Source organism: Marmota monax, unplaced genomic scaffold (assembly GCF_021218885.2).
Source record: "Marmota monax isolate L192 unplaced genomic scaffold, Marmota_monax_Labrador192_F-V1.1 WCK01_AAM20220418_F8-fsc00001, whole genome shotgun sequence".
NCBI classification, from domain to species: Eukaryota; Metazoa; Chordata; class Mammalia; order Rodentia; family Sciuridae; genus Marmota; species Marmota monax.
In genome coordinates, this window is record NW_026693777.1 from 9,762,756 (window position 1) to 9,779,551 (window position 16,796).

General features: G+C 34.2%; 1 protein-coding gene across 3 annotated transcripts in view; it reads left to right on the forward strand.

Annotated features, from left to right (window-relative positions):
• Togaram1 (TOG array regulator of axonemal microtubules 1) overlaps positions 1-10,236 on the forward strand; it is an 89,862-nt gene extending 79,626 nt beyond the window's left edge. For 2 of the 3 annotated variants that reach the window (XM_046461301.2, XM_046461302.2), the window contains 5 exons: positions 920-1,038; positions 2,303-2,492; positions 4,022-4,241; positions 6,834-6,920; positions 9,076-10,236. In XM_046461301.2, coding sequence (XP_046317257.1) covers positions 920-1,038; positions 2,303-2,492; positions 4,022-4,241; positions 6,834-6,920; positions 9,076-9,341 — 882 coding nt within the window. In that variant the 3' untranslated portion in view covers positions 9,342-10,236. The remainder of the gene's footprint in view (positions 1-919; positions 1,039-2,302; positions 2,493-4,021; positions 4,242-6,833; positions 6,921-9,075) is intronic. The other variant, XM_046461303.2, reaches the window with a different exon arrangement.
• The last annotated feature ends 6,560 nt before the right edge of the window (positions 10,237-16,796 follow it).

Sequence of the window (16,796 nt, forward strand, 5' to 3'; positions counted from 1 at the left end):
CTCTCTCTCTCTCACTCTCTTTAAAAAAAAAAAAAAAAAAAAAAAAAAAAAAAGGTATGTGGAAAAAGTTTGTTTTATAAACAATTTTAAAAGCAAAGTTTATTTTCCCATGAAGATAAAAGATAGAAATAATTACTTCTTGGATTCTTTCTTTGCTAATCATTTGAAATGTATCTTCAATAGTACAACTGTAATAATAAATAGACATATGTAGTGTCAAGCTAGAAAGTAAATATTTATTGCTGGGGCTGGGGATGTGGCTCAAGCGGTAGCACGCTCGCCTGGCATGCGTGCGGTCTGAGTTCAATCCTCAACACCACATACAAACAAAGATGTTGTGTCTGCCAAAAACTAAAAAATAAATATTAATTTAAAAAAAATATATTTATCGCTGTGCCAGGAATCAAACCCAGGACCTTGCATATGTTAGGCAAGCATTTTGCCACTGATTTACATTTCCATCACCTAAAACAACTTTTAAACAATTTGTTTTAACAAGTATAGAATTTCCTAATAGTGAACCAGACATGGCGCACACGCGTATAATCCCAGGGGCTCAGGAGGTTTAGGCAAATTAGCCTCAACAAATTAGCAAGGTCCTAAGCAATTCAGCGAGACCCTATCTCTAAATAAAATACAAAAATGAGCTGGGGATGTGGTTCAGTGGTTAAGGGCCCCTAGGTTCAATCACCGGTACCAAAAAAAAAGAATTGAATTTCCTATTAGTCACGTATTTGTTAATTTACTACTAATCACAAGGTATTTTATATATCCTATGTATCCTATACCCTTTAAAGTATATCAGTATGAAAATGCTTAAAATGTTTTATCAAGGATACTTTGAAAATTACTTTGTGTAAATTATTTCACTGATAATTTTAAGACTTCTCACACTGCCTTTCTTTATGTTTACTTGCAGGGTTTGGGAGAGATACCACTAGATACTCCTTCAGCAAAAGGAAGGCGATCTCATACTGGTAGTGTTGGAAATGCAAGATCATCATCTGTTTCTAGAGATTCTTTCAGTTCAGCTGAAAGGTAAGATCATTTGATAGTCCACATCATTAAAGAAATTACTCTCTAGTTACAGGAGTCACATTTGGGTGCTTTCATGAACTATCTGAACTATATCAGGATATTTGTCAAAATTTAAAGGGGTTTTAAAAGTTTGTAAATGACCTAGAAAGTGTGAGGTAATTATATTTAATAAGGCAATTTATTCCCAGCAACTTGCTTTTACATGCATAGTAGTGAAGTTTTTAGTGTTATTAAACTTATCAACGTTAGGCCTGTGTTTGACAACTCTGATTAATTTTGTTTTAATTTTTTACTCCCCCCCCCATTTATAAAAGTAATGAACAAATATTGTTAAAGGGAAAAATTTACAAAATACAAACATTAAAAATTCATAATGTCATCAATCAAAAACAAACTATTCTTAAAATTTTTATAACTATTATTATATATGTAATTTTGTAACGTATTTAAACCATTTAAGAACTTTGCTATACTGATTATACAATTTAAAAAAGTCTTTCGTAATATTATGATCTTTTTAGTTTATTTTTAATTTTGAACATTATTATTTTTTTTGGTACTGGGGATTGAACCCAGGGGCATTTAGCCACTGAGCCACATCCCAAGCTCTATTTTATATTTTATTTAGAGACAGGGTTTCACTGAGTTGCTTAGTGCCTTGCTTTTGCTGAGGCTGGCTTTGAGCTCATGATCCTCCTGCCTTCGCCTCCTGAGCTGCTGGGATTACAGGCAAGAGCCATGCCCGGCTTGAAAATTATTTTAAAACTGTCTGGGCTGGGCATGGTGGCACACAACTGTAAATCCTATCTATTCAGGAGGAAAAGTAGGGGACTGAAAGTTATTGACTATCCTGGGCAACTCAGTGAGACCCTGTCTCAAATAAAATAAATAAAAGGTCTGGAGATATAGCCTGGTGGTAGATCGCCCCTGGGTTCAATCTCCAGTACCACAAAACAAATAGTAACAAAAACAAAAAAAAATCCTATATAGCAACTTTCATATTTTCTTTAGTTTCCTTGTTTTAGAATGTCTATACTAAATCTTAGCTATGAGTAAAACTATATGCTAACTCTTATGAGTCCTCCCAGAAAATCACCAACCAGGGGAAGATCTTAAAGACTCCCAAAATAGATATTATGGCCATTAGTTACATCATTTTATGAACTTTTGAAAAAATTAACATATTAATGAGATTTTAAAATTAAGTTTGTTGTTTTTATGGGAAAGTAAAAAGGAAATTAAACTTACCTTACTTTGACTTTAGAGAGATAACTGAAGTTCGTGAAGTCGCCAGAAAATCAATTCCTCGTAATTCCTTAGAAAGTGCTGAGTATGTTAAAGTCATAACAAATTTATTAAATGCAAAAGACTTTCGTGATCGTATTAATGGGATTAAGCAACTTTTATCAGATGCTGAAAATAATCAAGAACTTGTTGTTGGAAATATCGTGAAGGTAAGGTCCTATTAAAACTAATTTTCATTTGAAATCTGTAGCTAATAAAAAAGTTCATTCATATTAAAAAATTGCCCTAAACCTCAGAACTTTATATTTATTATCTTATAACTCAAAGTAACCAGAAAAAAAAAATAAGAAAGGAGTCATGTATTTTTCTGAATCCTCCCACAAGATGGATTGCTCCTTGAAATCTCTGTATGCTCAGAGCTCTCAGAACTTGGCATTCAGTAAACATATGTCCAGTGAATCAATAAAAATTAAAAAAAACCAAAAATGGAGATTTAAGAGACTTGCTATTGCTTTAGAACAGATATTAAAACTTTTTGTGTATCAGTTAGAAATCTCTATTCACCCATATATATCTATTTCTAAGAAGACAATAAGCAAAAGAATGGAAATATTGATAAATGTTCATGGTACCAGAGTATAGAGTATTTATGCTCCGTCAGAATTTAGTTCAGGTAATTCTGTTACTAATTTATTAACTAAATTCCATTTTAAATTGTTATAGTGTACATTAAACTTGGCAGACATACTTAAAGTTACTTTTTAATTCCAGTGAACCAGGAAGTTACATTTTTTAATATCTGTTGAATAAATCTCTTAGTTGGACTATCCTTAACATGAAAAATAGTAAATAAATAAGCATCAGGAGTTATTAGTTAATGATCTCAGCCTCTTAGAGTAGTTGTTCACTTACCTCATATACTTAAAGAATTATTTAGCATTTGCCTTACTATATCCTGAGTTTATGAAAGTTAAGATTTCTGAAGAGTATAAAGTAATGGTTAAACAGTTTAAGAAGTAATAATAAAAGTGTAATTCTCAGTCTGGAGATATGGCTTAGTGGTAGAGTGCTTGCCTAACATGCACAAACTGGATTCAATCCTCAGCACCACCAAACAAAAAAAAATTTATCTATGAAAGGTCTCATAACAAACCTAAACTGAAACTTGGTCAAACCTCTATAATAAAATTAACATGTCTACTTCTGTTAGAAATATAGATAAAATAGAAACTTTTCTTAAGTTCTTAGAGTTAGTCAAGCTAACCTGAACCTTCCAGGAAACAGCATGTTTGTCATATTTACAGGAAGGCAGTCATCTGCCTACTGAATCACACTTGCAACCTTCATTTTTTTTAATATTTATTTTTTTAATTGTAGATGCACACAATACCTTTATTTTATTTATTTATTTTTATGTGGTGCTGAGGATTGAACCCAAGGCCTCGCAAGTGCTAAGCAAGCACTCTACCGCTGAGCCACCACCTCAGCCCCAACCTTCATTTTTTAGGATGCCTTTTGGGATGATTTTTGAAATGTGGTCTTTTTGTTATAAGATTATTCAACACTTAAGTTTAGTACCCAAATTTTTATAAAGTTTCTATTATTTTTGGTTATATAGGATGTTGTATTCATATGTTTAAACAAAATAAATTAAGAGAAATACCATGAAATGCTGAGAGAATTTAAATATAACAGAAACATTATTTTACTTTAAATAACTTAGCCAATTTATTTTCAGATCTTTGATGCTTTTAAATCTCGACTTCATGATTCCAATAGTAAAGTAAATCTGGTGGCTCTAGAAACAATGCATAAAATGATTCCTTTACTTAGAGACAACTTATCTCCTATAATCAACATGCTAATTCCAGCAATAGTGGATAATAATCTGAATTCCAAGAATCCAGGCATCTATACTGCTGCTACAAATGTTGTTCAGGCACTAAGTCAGCATGTAGGTAAGAAATCTTACTTTGGCACTCAAATTATTTTGATTTTACTTTCATACTTTCTGATCCCATGTATTTTTTATAATGCTGAAATCTTATTCAACTTTTTAAATTTAATGTCATAACATTTTTATTTTCTCTATAGTATTTTGAATTGTTTTTACTGATTAAATACTATCCCATTAAATTGAATTTCTCTTCCCATATATTTGAGTTTTTAATTTTTTTAAATACCTAAGCCTCATAACTGATACAAGATTAACTCAAAGTGGATCATAAATTTCAATGTAAAATATAACTGCAAAACTTTTAGAATATAACATCAGAAAATCCTCAGAACTTTAAGGCTTGGCGAAGTTTCAGGCATGATACTAAAAGCATGATCCATGAAAGTAAATAAATTGGCCTTCATCGAAATTTTTAAAAATTTACTCTGCAGAAGACCCTATTGAATACACAAAAGAAAAAGCTACACACAGAGAGAAAATATTTGCAAACCATATATCTGACAAAAACTCACATCTTGAATATGTTAAAACTCTCAAAACACAACACTGGAAAAACAATATAATTAGAAAACAGGCAAAGGACACAAACATTTCACCAACAAGGCTATATGTATCACAAATAAGCACATAAAAAGATGTTCGACATCATTTTGCATTAGGAAAATGCAAATTAAGATCATAATCAGTACATAAATATTGGAATAGCTAAAAAATTGTGACAATACCAAATACTGACAAGGCTGCAGAAAAACTGGATCTCTCATATATGGCTGGTGAGAATATAAACAAGATGACAGCCACCCTAGGAAATTAAACATACAGTTTCCATGCAGTTACTATATTACCCATTGATTGCACTCCTAGGCATTTAACCCAAAGAAATAAAAATTTAAGACAATACAAAAACCTGTATACAATTATTCATAATATCTGAAAGTTGAAAATAGCCCAGACGTCATTAAAGGGGTGAATGGTGAAACTAACTTTGACACTTCCTGAATTAGTCCATTTTCTCTATATATAATGAAATGCCTGAGGCTGGGTAATTTAGAAAGAAGATAAGATAGGCTGTGGGTGTTGTTTAGTGATAGAGCACTTGCCTAGCATGCTCAGGGCCTTAGGTTTGAACCCCACCAGTGGAAAAAGAGAGAAAGAGAACAGAGGAAAGATTGAGATTGAGCTCACAGGTTTTAGAGGAAGATAATTCAAATAGCTTGTTACCAGCACTAGCAAGCATCCCCCTAAGTGTGTTACATGTAGATGGTATCATGGCAGGAGCACATGAGAAAGGGAAAAAATCACATGGTGAGACAGGAAGCCAGGGCCAGTAATGACCTCCTCTAGATGCCACCCTTAAAGGTTCCACCACCTTTTAAAATCATAACTCTGGGGACCAGGCTTTAAACACTTGAACCTTTGGGGAACATGCTTAAACCTTATCTGAATCATGGTGTATCCATACCATAGAATACTACTCAGCAATAAAATGGAACAAACTTTTGATTGTGCAATAATTTGGATGGATCTTAGAGGTATTATACTGGTGAAAAAAGCCCATCTGAACAGGTCATATCCTATTGGATTTCATTTGTACAACATACTCAAAATGACAAAATCACTGAGATGGTAAACAGATTAGTAGTTGCCAAGCTCTAAGGGTGTTGGTGAGGTGAGGATGGGCGTTTTTTATAATTTGGATCTTAAATGCCCCCTGAAGACCCATGTTGAAGGCTTAGTTCCCAGGTCATAGTACTGTTGGGAGGTGGTGAGACCTTTCGGAGGGAGAATCTAGAGGAAGGAAGTTATGGCATCGGGCATGTCCCTTCTCTCTCTGCTTCCTGGCTGCCATGAGCTAAGCAGTTCCTCTACCACACACTCCCACCATGAGATACTGTGTTGCCACAGACCCCAAACAATAGGGACAAGCCATCATGGACAGAAATTTCTGAAAGGATGAGCCTCCTTTTAAGTTTATTTTGTATGGCAACACTAACACCCATGTGACTATAAAGAAATATCATAGGACAATCTTAATGGTGAAGGAATAGTTCCATATGTTAATTGCAGTGATAATTGCACAAATCAACATACATGATGAAATGAAATAGAACTATACCCATATATTCCTTGTTTTTATACTATAATAATGTAAGATCTAACCTTTGGGTGAAATATACACAGGATCTCTTTGTACTATCTTTACAACTTCCTATGAATCTGATTATTTCAAACTTAAATGCCTAAAAAATCAGCCAGGTTAAAACTATCCCCCAATAAGAAATTCTTTTTCTATTTTTTAGTAAATCTATACTATCATTCAAATTAGATGCCTAGGAGATAGTTTTTTTCTTTATATATACCACATGGTAGCTCCTTAATGTTCTGTGAAGTATTTTTATTTCTTATTTTCTATAAGAATATTGTTCTTAAGGTTATAGAGAATTATAAATGGTTATTAATTGTATCTTTTTAAAAAGTTAACACATTGCTCTTCTTAAAATGATCTCTTTTTTTCTTTTCAATGCTATGTAATGAAAAATAACTAAGATCTCATTACTCTTAAACATGTTTCTGTGTTGTTTTTTTTCTTCAGATAATTACTTACTTCTACAACCTTTTTGCACAAAAGCTCAATTTTTAAATGGAAAGGCAAAGCAAGATATGACGGAAAAGCTTGCTGGTAAATATTTTTCTTTTCTTTTTTTTAGTTGATGGATCTTTATTCATTTATATGTGGTACTGAGACTCGAACCTAGTGCCTCACACATGCAAGGCAAGCGCTCTACCACTGAGCCACAACCCCAGCCCACTGGTAAATATTTTTAAATTGTGATTTCAAAGAAATATTTTATTAGCTAAGGATAAACTAATGGGTATTTTAATTTAATTTTATGGTAGCTACCAATGTAGTACTTCACCTGTAAGATAAAAATAAATAATAAACAATAGTAGCCCATAAGAGGGTCTTTTAAGACTTCTACCTAAATTTTTCTTCAAAAAAAATTACAGAAAAACGGGGATGTAGCTCAGTAGTAGAATGCTTGCCTAGCAGGTGCAAGGCCCTGGGCTCAATCCCTATTACTGCATTAAAAAAAAAAAAGAATTCTGGGGCTGGGTAAATATTTCAGTGGTAGAGCACTTGCCTGTAGCACGTCTTAGGCTTTATCCCAAACCTCAAAAAAGAAAGAAATTCTGTTCTTTTCCAATAAGTGTTTTTTGTCTTCCTTTTAGAAAGAGAAGTAATACAGGAAAAATAAAAGGACATTAAAATCAAATATTGAAATCTAATGTATGAAATATGATATGTCAAGAGCTTTATAATGTTTTGAACAACCAATAAAAAAAAAAAAAAAAAAAAAACAAAGTGCATGTATAAAGACATGAATTGGTGTGAATATACTTTGTACACAACCAGAGATATGAAAAATTGTGCTCTATATGTATAATAAGAATTGTAATGCATTCTGCTGTCATATGTAAGTTTAAAAAAATAATAAAAAAATAGTCCAATCACAAAAAAAAATAAAATAAAATAAATAAAATCAAATATTGATGCTTATAGGAAAATGCCATTTCAAATTTGGTTGATAAAATGTCTATAAATAAAAAATTGATGGGGCTGGGATTGTAACTCATTGGTAGTGCGCTTGCCTAGCACATGTGGGGTTCTGGGCTCAATTCTCAGCACCATATATAAATAAATATAATAAAGGTCCATCAACAACTAAAATTTTTTTTAAAAAGTTAGAGAAATTTTTACTTAGCTGCATTTGGAAAATAGTGAGATTAATTTAAGGTTTGATTTCTCTATCACTTTTGCCCCAACTAATTATCAGATATAGAATTCTAATCCTTAAAGAGCTCAATTTTTGGTAGGAAAGTTTCTCTTCTTCTTCTTCTTCTTCTTCTTGAGAGAGAGAGAGAGAGAGAGAGAGAGAGAGAGAATTTTTTAATATTTATTTTTTAGTTCTCGGCGGACACAACATCTTTGTTTGTATGTGGTACTGAGGATCGAACCCGGGCCGCACGCATGCCAGGCGAGCGCACTACCGCTTGAGCCACATCCCCAGCCCCTTCTTCTTCTTTTTTAATAGACACACTATCTTTATTTTATTTATTTTCTTATGTGGTACTGAGAATTGAGCTCAGTGCCTCACACATGCTAGGCAAGCACTCTACCACTGAACCACAACCCCAGCCCTCTGTTCTTCTTTTAAGAAGCCTAAATTTTTAAGACAAATGGCATACAGAGGAAGCTTGGTATATTTCAGATACTTTTTTAAAAATATTTTTGTTTTAATTAGCTATACATGACAGTAGAATGCATTTATGCACTTTGATATATCATACACAGATGGGATATAATTTCTCATTTTTCTGAATGTAAATGTGACAGAATCATATTGGTCATGTAGTCACATATATACATACAGTAATAATGTTTGTTTCATTCTACTATCTTTCCTATTCCCACATCCCTTCCCCTTGCCTCCCATCACTTCCCTCTACCTAATCTAAGGTAACGCTATTCTTCCCTAGTGCCCCCCGCCTTATTGTGAATTAGTATCTGCATATTAGAGAAAATGTTCAGCCTTATGTTTTGTGGGATTGGCTTATTTCACTTAGCATTTCACATTTGCCATTTACTGGCAAATGCCATAATTTCACTCTTCTTTAAAGCTGAGTAATATTCCATTGAGTATATATACCACATTTTCTTTATCCAGTCATCTATTGAGCGACACCTAGGTTAGTTCCATAGTCTAGCTATTGTGAATTGAGCAGACCTATGTTTTTTAAAAAACTTCGCTATTTACCATACTTTTGTGTTTCAGATATTGTTATGGAACTTTATCAAAGGAAACCTCACGCCACAGAACAGAAAGTGTTGGTTGTTTTATGGCACCTTTTAGGAAACATGACACACAGTGGCTCTCTGCCTGGAGCTGGAGGAAATATCCGAACAGCCACAGCTAAATTATCAAAAGCACTTTTTGCACAGATGGGTCAGAATCTCTTAAATCAGGCTGCATCCCAACCACCACATATCAAAAAGAGTTTAGAGGAATTGCTTGATATGACAGTTTTAAATGAATTATGAATTTTTGATGAAATATGATATGATGAACAAAACCGTTTACATTATAACAAATGAAACTTTTTCAAAGTTGCATTTTGAGTGCCTGCACTTAGATCCAGTAAATTAAGTCAATGACTGTTTTTATTTGCAGTCTGTGAATACACATCTGCCCTATATCAACCCTACCACTTGTGCCCATCACAGGTTATTTTAATTTTAGAAAACTAAAATACTTAATATAACCCAATATTCATGAAATCAGTGGCATGTGGAATGAATGCCATTTAATATTTTTTGAGAAAAGTTCTGCTCATTTGCACTATTCTATAGAAAACGCAATGTGTTGTCCTATATGTACAATTAGATTTATAATTAAAAATATACTTTTTCTTACATAATCATGTTCTGCTATGTCTCATTACTCAGCCTTATTTTATTACGTGGAAGAAAAGTCATTGAACTATGTTGTCACAAACTAACTTTTATGTACTATTTGTGAAAAACATGTATTTCTGAATCAGTCTGCTAATCTGATTATGCAGTATTAGCTTGCTATTGCTGCTGTGTTAATGTGATATATTTGCTTACCTTTTGGGTTTAATTATCTGCGTAATTGTGAAATTTAACAAGTTATAATAAAGCATGATGACCAAAGTTTTAGAAAATAGTAAACATTTAAATACACGTTTAAGAAAACGTGTTGAATGTAACCTCCCTATTTTTGTGTGCAAACACTAAATTTTATTTCTGTATGTCCTGACATTTATAAAGGTGTTATTTTGCTGCCCAGTTATGTAATTCTCAAAATAGTGCCAGGTCTCCTATAGTTTTTCTCAGAATTCTTGGGCTTACAAGTACTGTATGCATCTTAAAAAAAGAAAAGGAATGTTATAAAATAAAAGGATTTATTTCTGTAGATGTGTGACAGGTGTCCTATTTTTCCAATTTCCATCTATGTTAAAATGGAAAAACTATATTATAATGTTGGCTTATCACTTTCATTTGATCTATCTTATATACTATTGATCTATTACTGTTAACTTATTAGTAGAAGTGGGTCTACTTTTGTCTTTATGGGAAATTAGCTGTGTTACCTCGAGCAAGTCATTTCCCAGGTCTGGGCCTTAGTTTTCTCATCTCTAAATATGAGGGCTAGTCTGGATGATTTTGTTTCTTTTGGGGGTCTTCTTTTAAGGTCTTCTCCTGTTCTAAAATTCTTTGATCCTATGTTCATCATTTTTATACTTTCTGTGTTACTAATTTTGTAATTTATTTGGTTCCTTCCTGTCTTTTATGTCTGGGGAGGCAGGCAGAGGTGCTGGGGAAAGAGTTCGGGGCCTCACAGATGCTAAACACATGCTCTACCATTGAATTACATCAGGGGCACTCAACCACTGAGCAACATTCCCAGCCCTATTTTGTATTATACTTAGAGACAGAGTTTCACTGAGTTGCTTAGTTCATTGCCATTGCTGAGACTGGCTTTGAACTCGCTATCCTCCTGCCTCAGCTTCGAAGCCGCTGGAATTACAGGCGTGTCCTACCAATTTTTTTTTTTTTTAATTTAGCCTCAACTTCTAAGAAAAAAAAAAAAAAAAACAGGAAAGGAGACTAAAGAGTTGGCTATTTTTCTCCTTTTTAATGCTATTTTATAATTGTATACGTGCTTTTAAAATACTATGAGTGCCACAGCACAGTGGTAAATGCCTGTAATCCCAGTGGCTCAGGAGTTCAAAGCCAGCCTCAGCAAAAGCAAGTCACTTAGTAATTCAGTGAGACTCTGTCCCTAAATAAAATACAAATAGGGCTGGGTATGAGGCTCAGTGGTTGAATGCCCCTGAGTTCAATTCCCAGTACCCCCCAAAAATAAAATACCATAAGTGTTTTCTTCTAAGTGTATTTTATCCTATAGTTGATATAGGATAAACTGTAGCCCTGTAGTTTGAATCTGGAGGTGTTAGACTTTCTATGTAGGGCTAGAAATGTCTTTGGCCTGGTAAACCACAGATTATGATATATTCAGGGTATTTTACCCTTTAAAAATAATCATTCTTAGCTCAGGCCATACAAAAACAGGCATGTAGTATAGTTTGCCAACACTTGTTTTAGACTCTTTGGCTCTCAATTATAATTCTAAAAGCATCATTACATTTTTTTCAACTCTTTTTTTTTCTTATACTAGACATTGAATCCAGAGATGTTTTATCACTGAGCCTCATCCTCAGCATTTTCAGTTCTTTTTGGTATGCATTGTTGAAACAATAGGTACAGATTACAACTTTTTCTACCCAGAGCAGCGGTCCACGCCTGTAATCCTAGCGACTGGGGAGGCTGAGACAAGAGGATAGTGAGTTCAAAGCCAGCCTCAGCAAAGGTAAGGTGCTTAGCAACTCAGTGAGACCCTGTCCCTAAATAAAATATAGAATAGGGTTGGGGATGTGGCTGAGTGGTCAAGCACTCCTGAGTTCAATTCCTGGTACCCACCCCCAAAAAAACAGATTACAACTTTTTCTAATTATTACCCCTATGTCATTGCTAAATTTGCATTGATTGATTGTTGGATATTGAAAGTAAATTTTAAATGTTAAAGGCAGAAGAAAGCCATTACTTATGTATAGATTTAATTTAGCCCTTGTTTTGGATAGGGATAGTTTGAATTTTGCATTGAAAAATGTATAATAAATACAATCTCTATTAACAATTTGGAAACTTTTCTTCACATAATACTGTCACTAATTATGAAGAAAATATAATCTCAGCTACTTGGTAGGATCACAAATTTTAGGCCAGACTCAGTAATTTAGAAAAACCCTATCTCAAAATAAAAATAAAAAGAGCTGGGGATGTAGCTCAGTGGTAAAGCACCCATAGGTTCAATCCTCAGTAGCACAAAAAAAAAAGAAAAAGAAAAAAAATAGCCATTAATGCATTAATGTAACAGAGTTCCAAGCTTAAAAATGTTTTATGTTTTAGTAACTTTTTGATAATGCACACTCAGAATCTGCCTCTCTGTTATTTGTTCTATGGGCAAAACAATGAGATAAGCAGAGAAAGTTTGAAATTTATCCTGGAAATAGGAATCAATGTTTTCAAGGGTGGAAGTAACATATTTAAAAAATTAGTCAGTAGTATAGGAATAGTTGAATGGAGCACAAAAAGAGTGAAAGTAATGAAATGCATTTGGAAACACTGGTCCAGGGCCTGTCTGTGGCAAATGAATTTCATCAAATGTGCCAGCCTAGTGGATGGATGATGTCTGCCTGTGCAATGTGTTAAAAAAATTGAAGTTGGGGCTGGGATGTGGCTCAAGCAGTAGCGTGCTTGCCTGGCATGCGTGCAGCGCTGGGTTCGATCCTCAGCACCACATAAAAATAAAATAAAGATGTTGTGTCCACTGAAAACTAAAATAAATAAATAAATAAATGTTTTAAAAAATTCTCTCTTTAAAAAAAAAAAGATTGAAGTTATGCCAAGTTTCAATAAGTAATGACCTGCATATGCAGAGCTCAAAACTAGACTCTAAATCACCATACTATGCAATAGATAAAGCTCTGAAATATATAGAAGGTATGAGAATTGGAAGTATAGGTCTGAGAGGTATTCTGGTGGCAAGCTTGACTGAGTTGATGATACACTTAGATGTGGAAAACAGTCACAGGTAGTAGAAGTTCTAACACTAGCCACTGGTGGATGATGACTTTAACAAAAATGGAGAATACTAGAGAAGTATTTTGTGGGAGAAAGAGGAATATAATGTGTTTAAGATGCTATAAAGTGACTCTGACTCTAACGACAAAGAGTTCCTACATTCAACTTGCAGTTTCACATGTATTAACTTGGACCAAGAGATAATATTTTTTTAAGAAAATGCATCTGGGGGCTGGGGTTGTGGCTCAGAGGTAGAGCATTCGCCTAGCATGCATGAGGCACTGGGTTCGATCCTCAGCACCACATAAAATAAAATAAAGATATTGTGCCCACCTATGACTAAAAAATAAATATTAAAAAAAAAAAAAGAAAACGCATCTGGGGGCTGGGGTTGTGGCTCAGCAGTAGAGCCTCATACGTGTGACCCTGGGTTCGATCCTCAGCACCACATAAAAATAAATAAGTTAAAGGTATTATGTCCAACTACAACTAGAAAATAAATAAATAGATAGATAAAAGAAAAAGCACCTGTCATGAGCAAAAAAAATTATTGTACGTACTTATGGGGTACAACTTGATGCTTTCATATCTACACGTTGTGGGATGATTAAATCAACATGATTTATATGATGATTAATATATGTGATATGTCTAAGATGATTAGTGTATCTATTAATATATCCGTGTTAAACATTTTTTGTGGTAAGAGCATTTAAAATCTCTCTTAGAAATTTGCAAATGTACATTATTATTAACCATATCACCATGTTATACAATAGATTTTCAGAATGTGTTCCTTCTAAGTGAAATTTCATCTCTTGATACAATTCCCCCCACCAACTCCTGCTAACCACCCCTTCTTGAGATTGACTTTTTTAGATTCCACATATAAGTGAGATCATGCAAAGTTTGTTTCTGGGCCTGGTTTATTTCACTTGGCATAATGTCCTCCAGATTCATTCAGGTTGCTGCAAATGACAGGATTTCCTTTTTGTGACTGAATAGTATTCCATTGTGTACAGATGCCACATTTTCTTATCTGTTTATCCATTGATAGACACTTAGGTGGATTCCATATTTTGGCTACTGTGAATAATGCTGCAGTGAATATGGTAGTGCAGTTATCTCTTCATATTGATTTAATTTTCTTTGGATATATACCCAGAAGTAGAATTGCTGGATTGTATGATAGTTTCAACTCTATTTTGGGGGAGAACTCTGCCATCACTCTGCCACTGATCTACATTTCTAGTGCCCCTGCATATTTTTGTTTTGGTACCAGGGATTGAACCCACAGGCATTTACCACCCCCCCCCCTCCTTTAAACCTTTATTTATTTATTTATGTGGTGCTGAGGATTGAACCCAGTGCCTCATATGTGCTAGGCAAACGTTCTACTACCACTGAGCTACAACCCCAAATTTTTATTTTTTATTTTGAGATAGGATCTTGCTAAATTGCTTAGGACCTCACTCAGTTGCTGAGTCTGACTTTGAATTTGCAATCCTTCTTCAGCTTTCTCAGTTGCTGGGATTTCAGTCATGTGCCACCATGCCTGATTCCTTTTCTTTCTTTCTTTGTTGTTTTGTTTTGAGACAGGGTCTCCTCTCCCTAAATTGCCTACATCCACTTCAAACTTGGTATCTTCCTGCCTCAGCCTCCCAGGTTGCTAGGATTACAGAAATGCACCACCACAGTATTTTTAATTTTTGAGAAATTTACATACCGTTTATCACAATGGGTACACTTAAATTCCCACCAACATTAAACAAGGGTACACCCTTCACCACATTCTAGCCAACATTTTTTGACTTTTGAAAAGACCAGGTTTGAGGTAATATCTCATGTTTTAGTTTAAATTTTACTGATGATTAGTGGTGTTGAACATTTTTTCATATACCTGTTAACCAGATATGTTTTTCTTTTGATAAGTACTTATTCGGGTCCTTTGCCCTTTGCTCATTTTTTAGTTTGGTTTGTTTTCTTGCTATTTAGTTGTTTCAAGTACCTTGTATGTTTTAGATATTAATCCCTTACCAGAATTATGGTTTAAAAATATTTCTTCTCATTCCATAGGTTGTCTCTTCACTCTGTTGATAGCTTCCTTTTCTGTGAAGAGGCTTTTTAGTTTGATGCCCATTTGTCTTTTTTTGGGTTTTGCTGCCTGTGCTTTTAGATTCAAAAAAATCTTTGCAAGATTTTTCCCTTGAAAACATAAGGAAATGGATGAAACTAGAGGACATTATGCTAATTGAAATAAGTCAGACTCAGAAAAATAGAATAAAACAGTGGTTACCAGGAGCAGGGGTTGGAGGATTGCAGTGAGCAAATGGGGAGAGAATACAGAAAATACAAAGTAACAAATATGAAGGATGAACAAGTGTAGTTAGTGATCTAATATGCAATATAGATAGGAACAGTAGTTAATAAAATTGTATTATATTGTGGATTATTACTAAATCAATAGACTTTAGCCACTCTTAACCAGCCCCCTTCACATACAAAGGGTACCTGTGGGAGAGGATCAATATTAATTTGCTTCACTATAGTAGCCATTTTATTGTTTTAATGTATCCCAATATGTTGTATACCTTAAATATACACAGTAAAATCTACCAAAAATGGAAACCACAGCTGAGTGTGGTAGCACAAGACTTTGTAATCTACCAGAAGGCTGAGGCAGGAGGATTATAAATTTAAGGTCAGCCTGGACAATTTAGCAAGACCCAGTTCAAAATAAAAAAATAATAATGTTTTTTTGGGGGGTATACCAGGGCCAGCCTAATAATTTTTTTTTAAAGGCTGGGCAGATTGAAGGTATAGATTGATGGTAGAGTTGTAGTGCCACCCCTTTCTCCAGGGAAAATCTTAACTAAGCTTCTCCCAAAATCTTCACCATAATTATTTTAGGACTATCAGCAAAAGTATTCGCTACAAGAGTTCAATGTAGTTAAACTTCCTATCTTCCTGTTTGCTCTATTTTACTTGGCCTCTGGCCTGGAGGAGATCAGCACTCCAGGTGCTGAACGCCCCCTTACTAGTTTTTCACACACATTTATCCAGTGTAGTAGTTTGTAGAAGTTTGTTTGCAAATGCAAAGTGTGATTAAAAAAAAAAAAAAAAGATCCTTTAACCAGGCGTCTGGCCTTGAGCTGGAGCTTCACAGAAATGTCTACATTTCTAAGATAAGAGAAGTTACCAATTGGGCTCCTCAGTAACAGCTGGCAGGGAAAGGAAAGAAAGAAGAAGCTCTCCCCTTCTCAGGCACTCTACTTGAGGGGTTAACTTGCCCAGAACAGTGAAAGAAAAAGTTTTTGTGTGAACTTCTGCAGACTGTGAACTTCTGAGCCACTCCAATCTGGGTATTAAGTTCAGAAACTACCTGAATTCGAGGTTCAGGGATTGATAAATCACAGCGAAAGCTTTGCCCGCTGAACCTGCTATAGCCAAATTAAAAAAAAAAAAATCTGCTTCCTGTTTCTATTTGGTGTCTGGCCTCCTCTGTCCCCTGCAACAGAATGACACAAGGTGGTTAAATCTCCAATACCTGCTCCCCACAAAAAAAAAAAAAAAAGAGGGGGAGGAGGAGGAGGAAAAGAAAAAATGAAACAAAAAAAATTTAAATCAGGCAAAAGAAGAAACTTCTTGATGCTTGTAGCAGAAAAGTCAAAATTCTGGACTTTAAATCTGACTTGATCAGGATTCAAATAATGTCATCTAAAATGAATTTCCCCTTCGCCTACAAAAACAGTTAATTTCTCTTTATGTCTCACATCCAGAACTGATTCATGTGTTTACCCTAAATCAGTCATTGGCAAATAGAAATGA